At 39.9% G+C, this 19,120-nt stretch overlaps 1 protein-coding gene across 1 annotated transcript; it reads right to left on the bottom strand.

The window, feature by feature from the left end:
• Nucleotides 1-1,115: 1,115 nt before the first annotated feature.
• MAL2 (mal, T cell differentiation protein 2) lies at nt 1,116-11,941 on the bottom strand. The gene is made up of 4 exons (XM_057367949.1): nt 11,733-11,941; nt 9,372-9,542; nt 5,222-5,380; nt 1,116-2,852 (listed from the first exon to the last, which is right to left on the bottom strand). Exons 1-4 carry the CDS (start codon nt 11,865-11,867, stop codon nt 2,772-2,774), a joined length of 546 nt encoding a protein of 181 aa, XP_057223932.1. The 5' UTR covers nt 11,868-11,941; the 3' UTR covers nt 1,116-2,771.
• Nucleotides 11,942-19,120: the final 7,179 nt, after the last annotated feature.

Genomic DNA, 19,120 nt, shown 5'->3' with positions numbered 1-19,120 from the left:
CTTTCAAGGAAGAATGAGATTTTTTATAACCAGCTTGCACACTTTCCCAAGGAACCCTGTCTCAAGGATTACATATTTTTCCCGTATCAGTATTTGCATACAGACATCCAGCATGCACATAGCATTTCTGAGTCACACCTAGCTTTTTAGCTGCCAATATAAAGAAATTCAAAATTAACTACTGACTTTCTTTTTTTTTGAAAACATAACTGCATGTTCCCGTTTGACCATCCACAGATCTTCCTCAAGGTACAGTGAAACTGTCCATACTACACAAAGATTTTATTCTTTCACTCCATTTTAGTTGTGAAAGTTGCTCTTCATTACTGTAGTTTTTACCTTTATCTCTTTGTCCTTTGTTTGTCTTTGATACTTAAGAGGGAAAGTTCAGTCCTTTCTCACTATGCAAACAGTTTCCATGCTACGCTAACCACACTCTGTTATCTGGACTTCCACAAGCAGATTAAGAGACTTGAATAGCACTCACCAACCATGGGTTTTATACCWCAGGTTTGAACTGGGAGGTTAGATACAAAGGCCAACTAAGCTCAGACAGCTCTTTAACCAACTCTGTATGTGGGATTCATACTCTGTAACTTTAAACAGGCAAAGCATCAAGATCTGCCCTCCATRATCTCAGCTGGCTGCAGAGACTGCAGCTGTGGCATTCACAGTCCATGGTGTGCAGGGCACTGCCAGGTTGCAGGATATGGGAGAAATCAAACCCAGGATCAGCATCTGTTTGAAACATCGTAACTGACTTAACTCACCAATATTCACACAATGCCACATGSCAAACTAGCTGTGAAACTAGTTAAACATACATGAAATTAGCCCCAATGCAACTGTGCCTTTGCATGAAATCTTAGCCACAGTTTTGTATGTCTAGCATCAGGTGAATCAGAGTTGGAAGGCAGTTYTTTTGGWACTTTCCAAAGACAAAATTAATAACCAGACTACTGCCATAAAAATATTAAGTATTTTAATGCTGATTAGCAAAACTATTTGTTATATACTTTCATCCATATACTCYAGTCTAAATGTATTTTATACAATATGAAGTATGTTTTAAATTATATGGCTCTAGATAAAATGSTYACAAAAAGTYKCAATRCAAATAGAGAATTAGGGGGGAAAAMCAGCTAGAGTACAAAATCTTTGGAAGAAAAAACCTTCAGAAAACAACTGTGACAACATCCCATTGTAGTAATTCAGGATGACAGAGTGGTTCCATAGTCAGAAGGGTGGCACTCAKGGCTGTGTCACCCATAAGAACCTGTCCTGGGTCAGCAGGGCACTGCTGAGGGTGGGTGCCCCTCAGAGATCCTTGTACCTGACAAATTAAATGAAGTAATCTCCATGGCAGACACTCTTGCTGGCTCAAGGAGAATGGGTAGGCCAGGGAATGAAGGAAATCCAGTCTTCCCTTATGCAATCACTGCTGGTCTCTGCAGAATAATCAGGTACACTGGCAAGATAWATTTGTAGTGAACAAATTGTTTTACAAATGACAGGGAGCCTTTATGGTCCCAGCTTATCTTTTTGGCACTATTCACAAATGCAAAAACTGTTTACTAGGATAATTAAAAAAAAGTGTCACCATGTGCAAAACAACATGAGTGTCAGGGAGCAGAGCACAATGCTATCGTTCAGTTTTGCCTTATCAATTTTCCATATCTAATATTGCATGTCATGATACAACAGGATATTCAAGAGAGGCTCAATTAAACATCATTTGTGCGAAAAGCAAACTCCATAATGGAAGGACTGCTTTACATTCCACTGCTTTCAGTAAAATGTTGCATAGGCATCTGTCCAAATAAAAAACACCTTTACAACACTGCAGGTTTAGAATGCAACAAATAACACACTGCAAGAATTGAGGTCAGACATTATTCACTATTTGGTAACATTCCATTCAAATTATATTGACTCACATAATACCTAACAAATGCAGCACTTGAAGTAGCAAGAACAAAGCCGTACTCCAACAATGTTAAAGAGTGCAAAAATTCCTGTTAAACGAAAATATACCATGTATATACACACACACCACAATGCACTGTTTTGTAGTATAAATAGAACTGATTAGGCTAAATTCCTAAAACTAATGAACTACTGATTGACAGTCCCAGTTTTCATCTAGTATGGAACACAGTAAGCTTTAAGGATCAGGTGACCATAGCCAGACGTAACTAAGAGAGAATACAAAGATTTCACTGGATGGTTTTAAAAATATTTTCTCTGTATATCGAAGTTAACAACATATACTAAGTTGGTATTTCAAAGTCAGCTGAGGCTCTGATCATGCAAAGGACAGCACACAGGACACCCATGACTTTACCAGGAGCCTCAAGGCTGTACCTGTATAGAGTGCACTGTAACGCTGCAAAACACTTAATCCCAAGATTTAACAAGGGTGGAGCTTTTTAGCTGCCTGTGCAGTTAGTATCTTGGCCTGGTTTCCATTTTCTTCCTCTTCTGGTGTAGTACTGGAGTTCTGTTGTCTGGTAATGGCATATCTGCTTATCCCTAAACTCTTTAATACCCTACAATGAGTACACTTACAATGARTACACAGTAAAAGTAAATATTAGAAAGGGAAGAGATGGAAACTTGCTTTCTCTTGAGGAAATCCTGATTAAGGCTTATTTGCATTTAAAACAGATTTCAAGCAGAAAAAAACAGTCTTTCTGGAGTTAAATTACAGTAAAACAGACAAGTAGGACTTAATTTGATCTGAAGTAGAACACGTGGGYATTAACCTCTCTTCAGCTGTTATTTAGCCTCCATCTCCTTAATGCCAGGGCTGTGCTGCAACCATAACAAACAGCTGTTGCAAAGGCAAAAATCTAGAGGAGGAGCAGAGAGAAAAAAGAAGAAAGTGAATCACACATATTRTTCTACAGTATTTTTCTATTCTAAATGAATATAGAAACACAAGTGATTCCAAATTACCTCCCCCAACCAAAATGCTTAATAAGGCAAAGATAGGTTTGGGATCCTCTGAAGTTTTCTCAGGAACTTCTCAGTAATAACCCTATTTTAGTACTATGTCACGTTACTACTTTTTGCTTGCTTGCTTCAGCAGACATTTTGAAACAGCATATGAAATAGAATTTCTGCATAAGTTACRGTGCAAAGTAAACATGTGTACGTACTGTGTGTTTCAGCTCTCTTATCTACACTGATCAAACATCCATCTCAGRTGTTTACAACTGAATGCCAGCAAACATCAAAGACACTCCTCTAAACAGCAGAACTCTTCAACTTGCAGAAATACAGAAATAACTCCACATCTGGCCTCCTTGACCAGATATCCAGCCATTAGAACAACTTCCCATGCAATGCCAGGGAAGTTGCTCCTGCTCAAGAACTGAACTGGAYAGATGTGAACTCAAGGTCATGCCACAATGAAAAGTAAATATGTAATGTACACTGGACAAAGAAAATGAGAAACTGAATTTCTGAAAAAACATTTCTCATATTGTCCAGTGCTAACAATGAATTCTGACTCTCCTAACATGCAAATTCAGTAATTCTTTGCTTTACATACAAGTGTTAATTTGACTAATTAGAAGTTTAGAATAAATGCTACACAAYAGAACCATCACCTGTAAAAAATGAACATACATATATTTCTGATCATGGTATATAAAAGTAATTTTAAAAGACAGAATGTTAGCAACCTTTTTTTCTTTTTGTCATGTAGCTCACAGGACTGTTTCAACAAAATATTTTAAAGGGTTAAATTTTTTTTCTKTATGTTTTGAATTCCTAAATATACACTTCCGCAAAAAATGCAAAGACACAAAAGACTACATTTATCTCATTCACCATTTTCCAGCATCTCTTGATTAAGATACTGAGACAAGTTATAAAAGTTCTTTTGCTCCTCTACCTTTGAGGGGCTTGAAGAACTTAATTCTCCCTTAAAAAAGGTAGTTTGGAAGTGAGAACCTTTTCTTGGAGTGTCTAGTACCCTGTTGTCAGACAAAATGACTGAAGCGACCATATATTCAGTGGTATCTGAACACACAGAACTAGGACTGAAGAAATACACTTAAGGGTAGAATCTGAAATACTGGCTTAGTATAAAGAACTTCCCTTAGCTCACGCACAGCTGGGACATCTCCTCTGTCCTTGTGCCACATGGCCACCCAGGGATGAGATGTGAAGGAGTGTGTTACTGGCAGGTGGGTGATGGTGAGGAACTCTGGCCTTGGGGACACTGACACACCCACTTCACCTCTTYGGGACTGCCTTGCCAAAGCAAAAGACTTTTCTATTCTGCTCTTGCAGACACAATGTGAACCTTACACCTTACATTCATCTGGTTTTCTCTTAAGATGAACTGAAAGTGCTTACTGTGCAAAATTTAGGGTGCACAGAGTTTTAAAGACAACAGATAAGCACAGAGGGTTTCAGAAGCTTAATATACAGTTCCCTGATATGCAATACCCTCAGGATGGAACAAAAAATTAAGAGCACTAGTTGCAGTTCTTTAAGTTAAGCCTACCTGGCACAGCTCCACTCACCCCTGAAGAGTCCAGCCAGGGAGAAAAATAAAGCCTGAATATTTTCTGATTCAGATTTGCACACCCACATCACCAAATACATTGATTCAGTGATGATGCAATTACAGGGAGAAAAATGCATTCTGAGGTTAGGCTATCAAGAAAAGCAATAATATCATTGCAGTAAGAGACAGGATCCTGACAGACAACTTTTATGACTGATGTAGTAAGTACATATGTGGAGCTTCACAAAGACCCAGTGCAATTTTTTTTATCTCCATGGCATGTTCAGGACTATCTAAATGGTATAAAAAAAGCAATTGAAAATTTAAGCACAGGTGTGAATTTCATACCCCCTCCTCCAATAAAGGTTCAGTTGTTCTTTTTCCTCTAATAACCAAAACTGTTTTTAAAAAATAACCTGTCTAAAAATTATGAGCGGTAGTGATCATATATTTAAAACACTACAGTGAAGAGCAGCAACCCTACACTGTACTGAAGAGTACCTATCACATTAGCACTAGCTTATAGCAGTATTTTTGCATGTTCCTCTTAGATACTATTTGCTGCTCTCAAATGAAATTCTTTCTCTCACAGCTCYTCTTTCTATTCCAATTTGCTATTAAATTCCCAAGTTGAATGGCGTGCTACAGAGGCTTGCTCCAGACTTCTGTTCCACTGATACAAATATATSAAACACATACCGAGGCTGCTATGCTTATGTTATATTCACGACCRCTTAGAATCCTCTCTTGCGTGGTGGAGTTGAATTTGCGGGGAAAGTGATGCAGAGATGTTGTTGCTGCTTGCAGTAGAAATGCTCCAAAATAAAAGACAAAAGTAGCCCCATGGAAAATGAAATCCTAAAAAGCAAGTAACAGAATCAGTTCAGGAACCAATTAATATCTAGTTCTTCTCATCTCAGTACAGATGAAATTCAACACTGAAACATGAAACAAGAACTGATAGCACTAACTCTAGATAAGCAGAGTTAAATCCATCTGAGAGCTTAACCTGGACATGTTTCCACAGCTTCTTGCAATTAAAAGCAACTCACTAACATTATTAGAGATAAGGGGCAGGTCTCTCTCTCCCCAAACCTTGTATTCTTTCAAATTAAGAGGCACATGCTCATATTTATGTAYACATGCTGACATTTCAGACATTAGAGTTTACAGAAGTCTCCCTTCATACAGATTAAAAAGAAGACATATACAGGCCAATTTTATACAATTCAAGCAGTACAATACAGTATTGCAGTTCCATAAATCCCTTCTCAGCTATAACCAAAGCTATATAAATCCTCCCTTTGTGCTTAAATTTTGCTTCTCTAAAGGCTTATAAACACCTCAGCCTTGACACAGATTAAATGTTCAACTTCCCAATACAATGAGATCCAAGAACTGAGGCATTTCCACAACCCTCTCTCACTTTGCTCTACCCAATAGTCAGTAACCTGACAGTTCTCCATGATACTGTGGAATGTCCAAGACTTAAGAGAACACGTTTTAAGATTCACTTCAAATATGCTTCTCTCCTGGCCTTCTCTAGGCAATTTCCTCCTCTGTGATGAATGCTAACTGAACACAAGGTTTAAACAGCTAACTCTCATTTCTGGGTTCCATTATTGACACACGTAAAAAAGGTCTGATGCATTTAAAGGTCCTATTTCAGAGTCCATTGTTCCAGCAGCAAGATCTAAGACATGTTCCAGTACAGCTTAAAAATGCTTAAACWATTCTTCTAAAATCTCCTTCAGTTGTTCAGTCTGAAAAGCTGACATTTTCAGACTGCACTCAATTCTTGATCCATACAACATCTACTCTGTACCTTTACCTGTAAAGATCTGCAAAATCCACGGACACAAGTTCTAAAATATACACAAGTTAATGTATGCTTTATGATGATATCCATAATATAGAGTCTATCTCCAGTACTAAYTGATTCTTTATGAACTTTAACTTCACTTGAGTGCAATGGACTACCAGTATGCCTGGAGTGAGAACCCAGGATCCTTTATATGAGTCCAGCAGACAGCACTCGCCTCCACTAGAAATCATTCTTATCTGCTACCTGTCTGTGAGCAAAATGAGAAAGTGCTGCATTACCCTGTCTAGAGAAATGCAGTTTCTTCATATAGCTAAGATTTTATTGCAAGAATTTTCTTTTCAAACTCATTATTTGTTCCACAGTTGATCACAGCTGAAGCTACTTAAATCACACCCTAGTCAGTTTTGGTAAGTTATGATATAAGCTGCTACTACGGTTCCCCATTCCACTTAGATCAGGACGGCATACAGGACAGRTATTTTCAGGAAACACTCTTTCATTTCCTTCATTCTCCTGCCAAACCCTCTAATTTCCTTCTCCTGGCAGCAATTACAGTGTAGCTCTGTAGCATCAGTAAGGTTTCACATTTACATGGTTATGGTTTCTGTGACCAGAAACCCCAAGACCTTATGAGGAACCTTTTTTGGGGTTTTAGTAATTGTTATCATAATGCCTAACTCTCCCTTGCCTCCRCACTTGTAAAATCATTGAAACCTCAYACAAAGTRTATRCAAAGCACTATCAGAGCAGAATGGTAGGTCAGTTCACATCTAATTTTGTAAATGAGTGTGTTGTGAGTCAGGCTGTAAAGGGCAGTACCTGTCATACCATCTGGTTTAATACACTGATGTGCTGAGTGATGGAGCTCCATAAGGCCCATCTTTTCCAATGTGTACCATCTTATTTTGTAAATAACTCTATTACTATGGGCAGATATACTTACAGCATAAGGGATTAGTAAATGCAGGACTCCATTTATAGTAACAAAAATAGTTTTAGTATTTCCATTAGTTATTTATTTGCAACGGAAGGTTAAAAAAACCAGCTTATGAAGTGCTGCTAAATAGTTTAGTGCCAACAAGTTAAAAAACATTTGGCTACTTGAAAATAGTGGCRAAGTGTCTTCTCTTATTTTTGTTGACAGCTGGAGGGGGCTGGGATTCAGCTACCAAGTTAGAGAAAAAATTATTCCCTCTGCATTTATTTAACATGTTGACTGAGTTATGACAGATTTTTAGATGAAGTTACAGATGCAGTTTTTATACATGTCATGTATCAATTTCCTGACAAAGAAAGTTTTCCAGCAAWTTATTATATACAAGGGGAGAAAGTTAACAGTGCAACAAATCACTGTCAGTATCAAGTAGCCAATGTGCAACACACATACAATTGTTTTAAGATGAAATTTGTATAGCATTTTCAATCTATAAAAGGCTTTATCCTTATCCAGTAACTCTTAAATAGATGCATGATTATAAACTGGCAAACAGTTTCAATGAAACCCAGGACACTATTAATTTAGTTTAGTTATGCACATGCTCAAGGGCTTTGTTGCATCATAATTTGTGAGGATGTTGCAGCATAAATCCCTGTAAAGGTCTCTGTGATTGTAACTGATTATTAGCCTAATTACTGCCTGTATTATGCTGGAAARCTGRTGCTGTATGTATGCTTATTCACTATCAAAGTGTTAAACTTTGTTTTTAATGGAATCCAGTCTGTTAGCACTGGTGGGTTTTGAAGTTATCAGAGCCCCAAACTCGTGAAGCTTTATGATTTGCTTTAAAGAACTTTTATCTTAAGGGCCTGGCTATTAATTACCTGAACAGAAAAATCTCCACAGATGTTTATAGCTGAAGCATGCAATTCTAGCTATGATCAAGGAAAGTGTCAATAGGAAAACTAAGCTGTGTAGGAGGAAGGTGAAGGTGATCAGCAGTTACAGACAGACAAAYTTCAGTAGTTTAGAAGTTGCAGACCTTTTGGAAATTTTTTTTWAAAAAATAAAAATKCTGATCACAATTTTGCCACCTCTTATTATTCACTTCCATTAATGTAAAAGAGTGTGATATCATCTCATGCTACTTGAGTACCAAAAAATCAAAGCAAAAACCAGTTAACAACAACCAAGGAGCACGTAAATTACCAGCCAATAATCTGAGGTATCCATGTGGCTGGCAAAACCAGTACTAACAACTTCCCCTTTTTAACAGGAAGCTCTAGTCTTTGAGAACTACTGGCACAAGCCATAACAATCAATTACAGCAAGAATCAGGGTCTGTCTTCACAATGAAAAGCTGAGCAGAGTATACTTTCATGTGTGATCTCACCAAGCTTCTCCTAAGAAAGATGAAGACATTAATTCTCCCAATTAGATGTTAAGCTGTATCATACTGCAGGTTGTTCTGTTTTTTTATCAYCTAAGGCCTAACAGCCACTCACCATTTCTGCCCTAGCTTTGAGGAATTGACCCAAAAGTCACCAGTAGACTTTCTTAAGAACTGGAAGGGACTTTCTGAGTAGTAAAGTGCAGCCTGTGCTATCTCAGACAACCACATCACACAGTATGTTCATAAATGYATCCTTTCCTTTACAATATTAGATGTATCTTTCTACATCCCATTATTCACAAKGTATTACTGCCACCTCTCTAAGAGTCAGAAAGTATTTCCTGATTTCCAGTCCACAATAATTTCTGGCCATTTAAAACAATTTATTGTCACACCTTGTTAAACTAGTCCTCTTCCTGCTGCTCATGCATTTTATGTGCTCAGAGAAGACAAGTGTACTCTGTCAAACAGCTTCAAAAGCTCCTTCAGCCACCATCATAAAACAGGTCCTGTATTTCCTCTGTCACCTTCTGTAACCCTATTCTTTCTTTTTCCAGTTTTGAATTCCTCTGTTTGAAAAGTTTTCTGCTAAAACAGAAGGCCAGGTGTTAAGACTTGGGATTGACACTTCTCATTAAATAATGTTCAGTTTATAAAACAAAGGGAATCCTCAAATAAAGAAAAAATATCTTACCGCCTGGTTCCAGTTGACAGCAATTCTATTTGCATAACCAAGGAGGAACACAGAGAGGAACACAATGGAGAGGAACCATGCAGTCACTGCCACAAACATCACCCATCCCTGCAGCAGCGGTAGTGGAATTTGGGTAGCGGCGACCAAAATCCAGACTATTGTTCCAAACAGCTGCAAGGAAAGGAATAGAGAGAATAAACTGAGAGATAACTTTCACTTAGTCCTGTCTGCCTAAGAACTGATATCACACATTACACTTCATCAGATGACTCTTAGGAAGCAAGAGGAAACACTTCAAAAGTGCTCAGAAAGCCCAAGTCCTCTTCTCAGAAATTTTAGGCACTAAGTGGCAAAAAGACAAAGGCACTCTGAAATTCCTAAAACTCTTAAAATAGTCTTGAAATGGGATTTACAAACCCAGGTGATTTCTGTGCTGCTGCTGAAAATTTCACCCTTACTCTGATTTTGAGCAAAATATAAGAAATGTGAAAACATGTTCACACACACTCATACACAGATCTCTCTATATATGCACAAATTAGCAGAAAAAGAATGTACTACAGATTTGGAATCTGTCTCATACTGTTTAGCTATGTAGTCCTAATCAGATGAGAGACAGAAACAAAACAAAATGACGCCCATTTTTTTCAATGTATTTATAATACCAAAATGAAAGAGGACACAAAGCAATAAAGTGAAAGAGAAAACTAGAATACAGAATAAGGTGAGTTGTAAACTATGCTATAAAGACTAGAAAAATTTACAGCTTTTCAGAATCATCATAATTTGGAGAAGAATTCAGCATTGCCAATTTTCATTTCAGCAGCCTGCTCACAGCAAATGAGTGGTAGGGACTTTGTGGTAGGGATGGCCTGATGGAGAATTCATGCACTCTAAGGCTTCCCTGGTTTAATCAACTCGTGGCCTATGGAATGGTACTATTTCTTCCTGCAAGTCCCGCCTCTTAATAAAAAAGCATAAATGGAGTGAATCATAATTGTCATCTAAGTATGTTTTTTTTACTACAGGAAGATTTAACTTCATAATCCAACCTGCTGAATGGTGATAACTAACATCAATTTCCAAGCAAGTTACTTCTTTCCTGTTTAAATTCTACAGATTTACAACCAGGAAGTCAGAGGTAACATTTTCAGATTCAGAGATCTTTCTTTTGTATCAAGATAGGATTAGAGATAGCTTTCAAAAGATGCCTGCTATAAAATCAGTTGGTTTCTCTGTGGCATTACACTGCAGCAGCATATATATAAAGATGCATTGCTAGTCTCAGTTCAAAGCTCCCATGGGTTTATGTATTAGTGTTCAAGTTGTTCTCTAYGGTTCCTTTTTTAGCTGCTGTGAAKAACCAAACTTTCTCTAGTTTCACAAGACTGCAGGTGCAAGTCTGTTACTTGGTGACCAAAGAGTGATGGGCAGTGAGGAAGCAGAAGAGATAGCAGAAAGWGTCTGTTAAACAAAAAACAGAGACACATGAAATGTTTTCAGTATTTTGAATGTGCAAACGTGTGGGGTTCCTTAAAAATAAATTTAGAACTGTACTGTAGACTGCTAATCTCAGCACCCACTGTTGTGCTATTTCCCTCATACTACACCTGTCTACTTCAGCTTGGCTGTCATATATACAACTGGTTGGCCAACCAAATTAACCTTTTGTCCCTACTGACTSTGAGCCTGAATTAGTGCCCGGACTTGTGTTTTGAGTTCTTTGCTCAGGTGCAGTTTTACCGCTTGTGGGGTGGGATCCGGCTCACAGGCTGGGACTCAAGCAGTATTCTGCTCTGACCACAAGGAAAAAAAAAATCAGGTAAATTCTACCAAGTTTTTTTTTTTTTTTTATCTCCCACTAATCAATGGCACTGCAGAGCCTCATACCCAACCTCAGCTCAAAGGTCCTCAGCCCTGTGTACACCGGCGAGGTCTAACGCACACACGACACTGAATAACTTACAGGAGTTTGCAGCGGACGCGCACGGGCAAAACCCGCTGTAACTCTCCATGGCGCGGTTTTGAGTGAGGGGACAGCGTGGCTCAAAGCCCTCGACAGCTCAAACTACCCCGCGGAACTAATCCGTGTGCGGAGCGGGGCCGGTCCGGCAGAGCCCCGGTCCAGCAGCAGAGCCCCGGTCCAGCAGCAGAGCCCCGGTCCAGCAGCAGAGCCCCGGTCCAGCAGCAGAGCCCCGGTCCAGCAGCAGAGCCCCGGCCCGGCCCGGCCCCGGCCCAGCCCCGGCCCCACACCTGCCCGCTCTCAAAATGGCAGGTGAGCGGCGCGGGGAACGCCTCGGCCGCCGCGAGGTGCGCGGGCAGGCCCTCAGCCTCTCCCCACCCCGGCCCCCTCGCACTCACGATCTCCAGGAAGATGACGGCTCCCGAAAAGGTGCGCAGGATCTCCAGGCCGGAGGGCAGCGTAACCCGGGCAGGCGGGAAGTAGGGAGCGGGGTTGGGAGGCGGCGGCATGGACGAGGCTCCCCTGGGCAACATGTTGCTGCGGCGGCGGCTGCTGTGCCCAGCGCGGCCAGGTGGGCGCGGAGGCGGCGGCGAGGGCGGACTCAGGTGCGGGCGGGCCGGTCCCCTCCGCTCCGCGCCTCCCCCTGCCCGGCCCGGCCCCGGCACCGCCCCGCAGCCGCCGCGCCTCGCCCGGGGCTGGGCGGGGGCCCCGCCGTGCCGGGCACCGCACCTGGAGCCGGGCCGTGTCCGGCCGCTGCCTCTCGGATTCCCCGGGGCTGGGCGGGGGCCCCGCCGGGCCGGGCACCGCACCTGGAGCCGCGCCGTGTCCGGCCGCTGCCTCTCGGCTGCCCCGGAGCGCGGCGCTCCGCATTCACGAGTCCTGAATCAGGCTAGCCAGACTCGGGGCGTGATTTCCTAATGCCGGTTTGCAAAAGGTTGTTATTTACCTTCTGGATACACATATGGGGCTTCGAAATTACGTGGTTGCACTTTTTGTTTTTAAAGGGMGCCTACTAGGTTGTCCATTCAGAATATTGAAAATATTTCATGTGTATCTTCTTTTTGTTCTGTCTGGCTCAACTCTGCTGAACTGCTTAAAAGAGAAAATGTTTGTAAAAGTTTGGGGTAGAGAAAGGTACACGTTCATCAGACCACTTATATTCCTTTTTTTTCTTATGTGGCTTTGTATAATCATGTTCTCCAGATGAGGGATATGCCATCATACAACAGTTCTCTTATATCTCCTATTGTAAYTTAGGATGGCATGTCCTGTCTCTGGGATGACCAAGACTGAGTTTCACCCAATGTTATCCCATGGAGTGTTTCTGGGTGTTTATCCTCCATACATATAGCTGTCACTTTAGAGGTTACATTTGAAGAAGGTTCAATGCAAGTGTGTGTAGCTGCTCTGGAAGTTGAACTAGCTTGGGCATTACAACTATATTCCTTTATTTATCACTGCATGATGTTTCTCAGGTACGCTTTTGTGATGACAAGAAATGCCACAGCCTGAGATGCCTGCCTTCCCCACCCCAATCCAAGCCCTAGGTGGAGAGCAGTTGGCTCCATTAAACAGGACTCATCTGTGTTTCAGCCATACCTAGTACATGAATAGGATGCTTTCAAAATACAATAATAGCTACTTGACTTTGAAATCTTGGCTTCTAAAAGAGGAAGAAGCAATGGTTTGCATTCTTTCTTGTGCTCTGTCTTCATCCTCATGCCTCTTGTAGCGTCTTGAACTCTTAAGTAGGAGATGTGGGATCGAATCCCCGTTAGGCTAAATAAGGCATTAAATCCAGCCTCCCCACTTTTCTGAGTGCTTTACCCCATCAGTTATCCAATGAGATAAAGTTTTTCCTCTAAACCTATTAAAAAAGTAWACCTTTAAAGTCCCATCCTTTTATCTTCAAGGAAGGACTCCAGGTTCTGGAATGCCTACAGGTTCTGCATGCCTACAGGACCRAATTTGAGTGTGTTTTGGAAAGGARTGGGGTTCAGACTWACACCTRAGTGATTAGGTGTTGGGGGTTTATTTGTGGGATTGCGTTCTGGAGACCCTATGTCCAATTAATTYAATGGTCTGGGACCTAAATCTGTTGAGACTGCCCTGCAGAGGGAGAAATCTGAGTGGGTGAAAACCAGAGTTGATTAGTTTATGATTCAGAACAAAAAAATGTGATTTTCCTTATCTTGCATAAAGGAAGTACAAATAACACTTGGTCATAAACATTTCCAGAGTTATTATCCAGCTGCACAGTTAATCTRTGTGAACTCCAGCAGCACTGGATTTTACTAATGATTACATACCATGTGCAGTCACTTTTTTTTGCTTGTAAATACCACTTCTTTTTACCTGCATATTCCTTACAACACTTATTTTCTTGAATTTTAGTGGGTTTAAAAAAAAAAGGTCTAAATTTCACTTTCACAACTAAGTATAGGTATACTGAGTAGATTTTTGTGCTTTTTCTTAAATCTGAATAATTTAAATTCTTTTTACTGGGTTCAGGCAAGATGCACTACAATGCCATGTGGGATTGCTTTTATACTGATTCATGTACTGTTTGATTCATAYTTGATTCATGTACTGTTTGAAACTTTAAAGAACTGGATTCTTTAAGAGATTAGTGTCAGGATTGCATTTCTAAGTTTCCATGCAAAMGCACATGTTTGTGTTGGACTGCTTTTTAATAGCATTTCTATGTAACTAATTGCATCTTGCCATGTTACAAGGTAAACTTGATGCAGCTGCAGTCCGCCAGAGTCAACAGGTAAACACAAGTATATWGATTCATTGTATGTAGAAAGGTCTGTCTATACAACCACAAAGACTAAAAACTGCTCTTAAATGTCTGTAGCAAGGTCTTTCTCCTTCACGTTCTTGTGCTTATTGCAGCCTAATGTAAAGGTGGCATTGTCACAGAACGAAACCACTGTCAATTTTAGATTATGAAAAATAATTGGTGATGTAATTCCAAGTACATTGATGTGTATATTATATATAGAAATTAAAATATCTTTTTTGGATTGCTGTAATTCTTCTTCCCCAGGTGAGCAGAAAATACAGTAAGTTATGAAGATCTGTAGTCGGATATAATAAAATATTCTGAAAAAAATATAGTCATATTTCATACTGGATATGAAAATTACTTATGCAGCATCCTGTGCAGCAAGATTCAGGCTACCTTTTGTGATGTATGGCATGATATTTCTGGAAGGGCTGAATTTTAGTAAGGATACTAGGGTAACAGGTGAAAGTTATGTCAATGTAAGGATTCATGTCCTTAACACCTTATCTGACAATGTTATCAGGAGCACTTCAGGAAGGGATGTAATCACATGTCCTATGCTACAGTGTGCATAAGGGTCATCTGACAAAATGGCCAAAGAGGTGTAAAATACAAAACCAATAACTGACAGTAACCCTATTCGCCTGTGGCTCTGTTTGTGCACAGGCAGATTTCCCCAAGCCAGAGTGGCGCTAAGCAAGGCTTTCCTGACAATATTAGGATCTGCTTCTTTCTTTCCAGTTACTTTCTTACTTTCTGGAGGAAGTYGCCCCCAAAAGTCATCTGTATTTCTTTCAGATTTGCAGAGCTGCCCTTTCTTAAGAAGGAACACAGACTCTCCTAATCCTATAGTTAGTTACATATCAAAAATAGAAAACCTGGAGCTGGTCACGTAAWACAGGCTTTTTGTTTATGGATGAATTAATTTAACATGCTCCTGGAAATTGCATGCAGGATTGTGCTCTCATACTGGTTGAAACTCTGGAGTCATTCCCCTTTAGCCAGTGAAATTAAATAGGCATAAAACTGGTTTGCATAAGATGAGTGATAAGGAAAGCCTTTAGCGTCATTTGTATTTACTCAGTGGTAACAGAACTTCAGGGTCATGGTTGGACCTATGCATACTTTGAATTAGTGTGCAAATACAACCACATTGTTGAGGTTTCTTGGGAGGCAGTGCCAYGGTTTTAATTTTTAACAGGCAGGGCCAGGCTTGTGAATGCATGCTGYCCCTTTTTGCATCGTTCACTAAGGGAAAAATCTCTCACTTCATCCAGTTAAACTGAGCTTGGGAGTGTGCTGAGGAGGTGAAGATAAATGTGCCACCTGTTTTGTCCCCCAGTCCTGGGATGGCTGGTCACCAAAGCAGTCCCTGGAGTAAGGTAAAGCAGCCTCAGAGCTGCTCTCAGCAGTGATTTCTGGCTGGCTGATAAAGCTGTGCTGGTATTCTGGGCACGGCCTCTTCCTGCRGAAGTGTCTTCTGTGCCCAGAGCTGTGGGATGAAAGGCATTGATCTGGCTGCTTTGGCTCTCAGGGCAGCCTTAAAACAGGGAATCCTTTGCTGGCTGGTTAAGGATGTTTGAGGGTCTCTTCACACAGGCACCAAACAGCTGGTGTTGAGCCAGGGACCTTCCTTGGTGGAGTAAAGTGTGAAAGGGAGGACAGACTGAAGTTCCTGACCTATTCTCATACCATTGTTTCCATGTTCCTAAGGTTAGCYGCACTTAGTTTGACTTGGTGGCACKGCTGTTCTCTAGCAATATAAAGTGTACTCTCTRGTATAAGGTGCAAAGGGTCAATTTTCCTTTAATTTACTTTGAGAAATTCCTTTTAGATGTGCGAGGGTGCAGCAAAGGTAAAAATGCAGAATTTCATCACAGCATAGAGGAGGATCCTGACCTGACATGGTGCATGAGGCAAGGTGGGTAGAGAGGGACATGGCAGAGCACAGCAAAGTTACCTAATGGAAAAATGTCTCAAGAAGTCAGTGTGCTGCTCTTGGCATARGTGAGCCAGCAGGAAAAATGGCTTGCATGGATTGTCCTCAGAAGAGAATGTAAAAGTCTCAGAGGCACAACACTGGAGCATAACACTGTTGTAGATGAAGAATGAGTAAACAGCACTGGTTRTTTATGACAGAATTGCCCAGGGAGACCAATTGACAGAACACACTGCAGCAATTTTTTCCCCTGTCACCCTCCAGCTTTGTGGTATCAAAGAGGACCAGTTCAGCCTGCTGCAGAGGAACTCAAGGAGGATGTGCTGCCATTGCAGGGTGCAGCACAGCACCATGCCATTGGTACTGCTGAGCCTTTTCTCACTCTGTCATCACCCAGGACTAGATGTAGTAATCTTTACTCATAACATGTTGGCCTCTGATCTTATCTGTCACTGGGTAGCAGTATTGTTTTGATGAACTATCAGTGCTTTCAGGAAGTCACCTTTTTCCTCAGTTGCAGTTTGTTTGCCTTTTGGGKACTGTTTGTTTTATTGAACAAAATCCTGGCTAAAAATCCAATAGAAGGCAAAGGATAATTAAGCAAAATGCAATGGTGGTTTTATTTCGCAATGAATGAATTAAGAGAAGTAGAAATAAATGTTAAAAATCATTTTAATGATTTTTAACAATCAGTAAAATATGATTGTTAAAAAAAAAAGAAATTTTTTGAAATAGCATAAAAATGCTGCTGCAAAAGGAGTGAGTACATAGCTTTCAAAGCACTCTGAGTTTATATTAGTTGTAATAAAAAGAATTTATTAGTGCTATAATGTATACACATACTAGGACTTWCCTGATAACTATTAGTAGGATGGTRAAAAGCTCTTTGTGTGTAAGTATGGGCATCTTTAAGGGAATCATAAGTAACTTCTATACTTTTAKTTAGTTTCAGTTTGCTTAAAACAGCAGGATCTTATTCTACTGACATCTGTTGTTTCTTACAGTAACTTCTAGAGTCATAAAGCTGAGAGGGAGCTCTTCAGCTACCGAATCACTGGTAGACCTGCAATCTTTTTACTGACTGTGCATCCAGTGCCTCTGGTATTTATGAAATTATTCAATTTCAGTACTAACAGAACAGTTTAAAAATAAACACAAAACTTTTGTGTCAGATACACTRTCACGTTCTATCCTCTTTATGGAATGCACAGTACGTGGACATCTTTTCTCTTTTAAATGATAGCTGGAAAGTCATTGGGATTTTTCTTTTAGATGAGAAGTGCTGATGCAGTTTCTAGAAGCCTTTGGGTGGTCTGAGCCATGCTTCTGCATATTTAGACACTCTATTGCTGTTCCTAAATTAATTAAAGGGGAAAATTAAGTTATCACAATTAGTTGTTTGTACTGAAAGAATATTGATTTCATTAAGAAATTCAAATTGTTCATTGAGAGCTGTTTGAATGTTCTTATATATAGGCAATTTTAGGGATATTGGTACTTGGAGTGTAATTTTCTTGAGTGAAGTTTACTCAACATTTACATTTTACATCCTGGAGGACTCCAGAGGTCTCAACTGACATGAATGATTCATGATACCTCAACACAAATACATGTTCTCTAACCTCAAACTTTAAATTACAAGTTTGCCTGTCCTCTGCAATGTTGAGTCCCATAGGACAGTGAGTATTTCCAGGAACTGGATGCCATGTACAAAACATGAACTTTTCTTCTAATGTTTGATATTCTTATGTCAGATTGAGAATTGCTGCTGCTTATGTGCTTAGAACCTCTGAAGCCAGTCCTGATACTGATGGCCAGCTCAAAACAGTAAMAGTTTCGGAGTCATCAAGTGCTGAAGCTACATCAGAAACTAACATAACACAGGAGAACAATATCTTTGTTTTTGGGAATTACTATGAATATATTTCTGTAGGCCTAGCTGTTTAGTTCCTACTGAACCCAGCCTCAGATTCTTTCACAATGTTTTGGTAAGTTTAAGGATTTGATCAAGTAGGTTTTGATCCACAGGAAAGCAAACAGGTTTGGTTTTTTTTTTTCCTTTCCTTTCTTTCATAAATCCTAAACCAGTTAAACTGCATTCCTGATAGCCTGACGTCCTTCATGAAGAAATAAGTGTTACACACAGTATGTGTGCAATTTCTGGATAGAAAACAATCTGTGGTTCTACTGGCAGGGTTAGCTTACGAATCGTCAGGGAAGGTGAGGTGGTTTGTGCTCATCCTCATGTTGAGACACTCTCTGCTAAGATGTGGTTTAGACTATGMAAAATAAGTTAAAGACCAAGTTTCTCACTTTCTCATCATGTTTTTAATGTGACAACCACAGAATCTACTCACGCAAATAATGAATATTTTACTTCAATCACAGTTGCTGATGGTTTCTTGTATTCATTAGTGTCTGGCTTTGTGCTTTGTTTCCTGACATCTTTCCACTCTTSCCCATGCTTCTTTTATGTAGTAAGTGTTTTGATCCACTACAGTAACTCCTTACAGTGGACTTGCACATTGTTCTCAGAGGTGCTGGAAGAGGGGAGAGAAAGAGATGGTGAATTGGCTACCAGGAAAGTTTTGTAATTTATTTACARGGCAGTAATTAAAAAATAAAGCAMAACAAACTTTAAACAGTAGAATACCTGCACCTTTAAACAAAATATTTTTTCTAACCCAGAATCTGATTTGGAATGACACCTTATGTTCACATATTCTTTAGAGAGTTTACAGTCTGACGCATGCATTTCAGATACTTGAATAGCCTTGCTTTTTTCTGCCTACTAGTATTGTGGGGCTATTTAAGTAGCTTAAATTTTAATCCACAGGTATTTGGAAGACAGATGAATCAGTGGTCAAAAAGCACAGCTCATTAATTTTACATAATAGCAAAAGAATAAATAGGTCAGTATTCTGTACATTATTTTGCTAATAGGATAGTTTAATTGCTGTGTAGTTAATGTTTACAGGGTGCTTTGAAGATGTAATTTGTTGTACATAATTTGTTGTACAGGACTAACGTGTTCACTCATTTCTACRTCTAGCTAT

This window comes from Malurus melanocephalus, unplaced genomic scaffold (genome assembly GCF_030028575.1).
Source record: "Malurus melanocephalus ecotype Western Australia unplaced genomic scaffold, MMel_1.1 scaffold_3, whole genome shotgun sequence".
Classification (NCBI taxonomy): Eukaryota; Metazoa; Chordata; class Aves; order Passeriformes; family Maluridae; genus Malurus; species Malurus melanocephalus.
The sequence above is the reverse complement of the archived record's forward strand: the minus strand, read 5'-3'. Positions and strand labels throughout refer to the sequence as shown.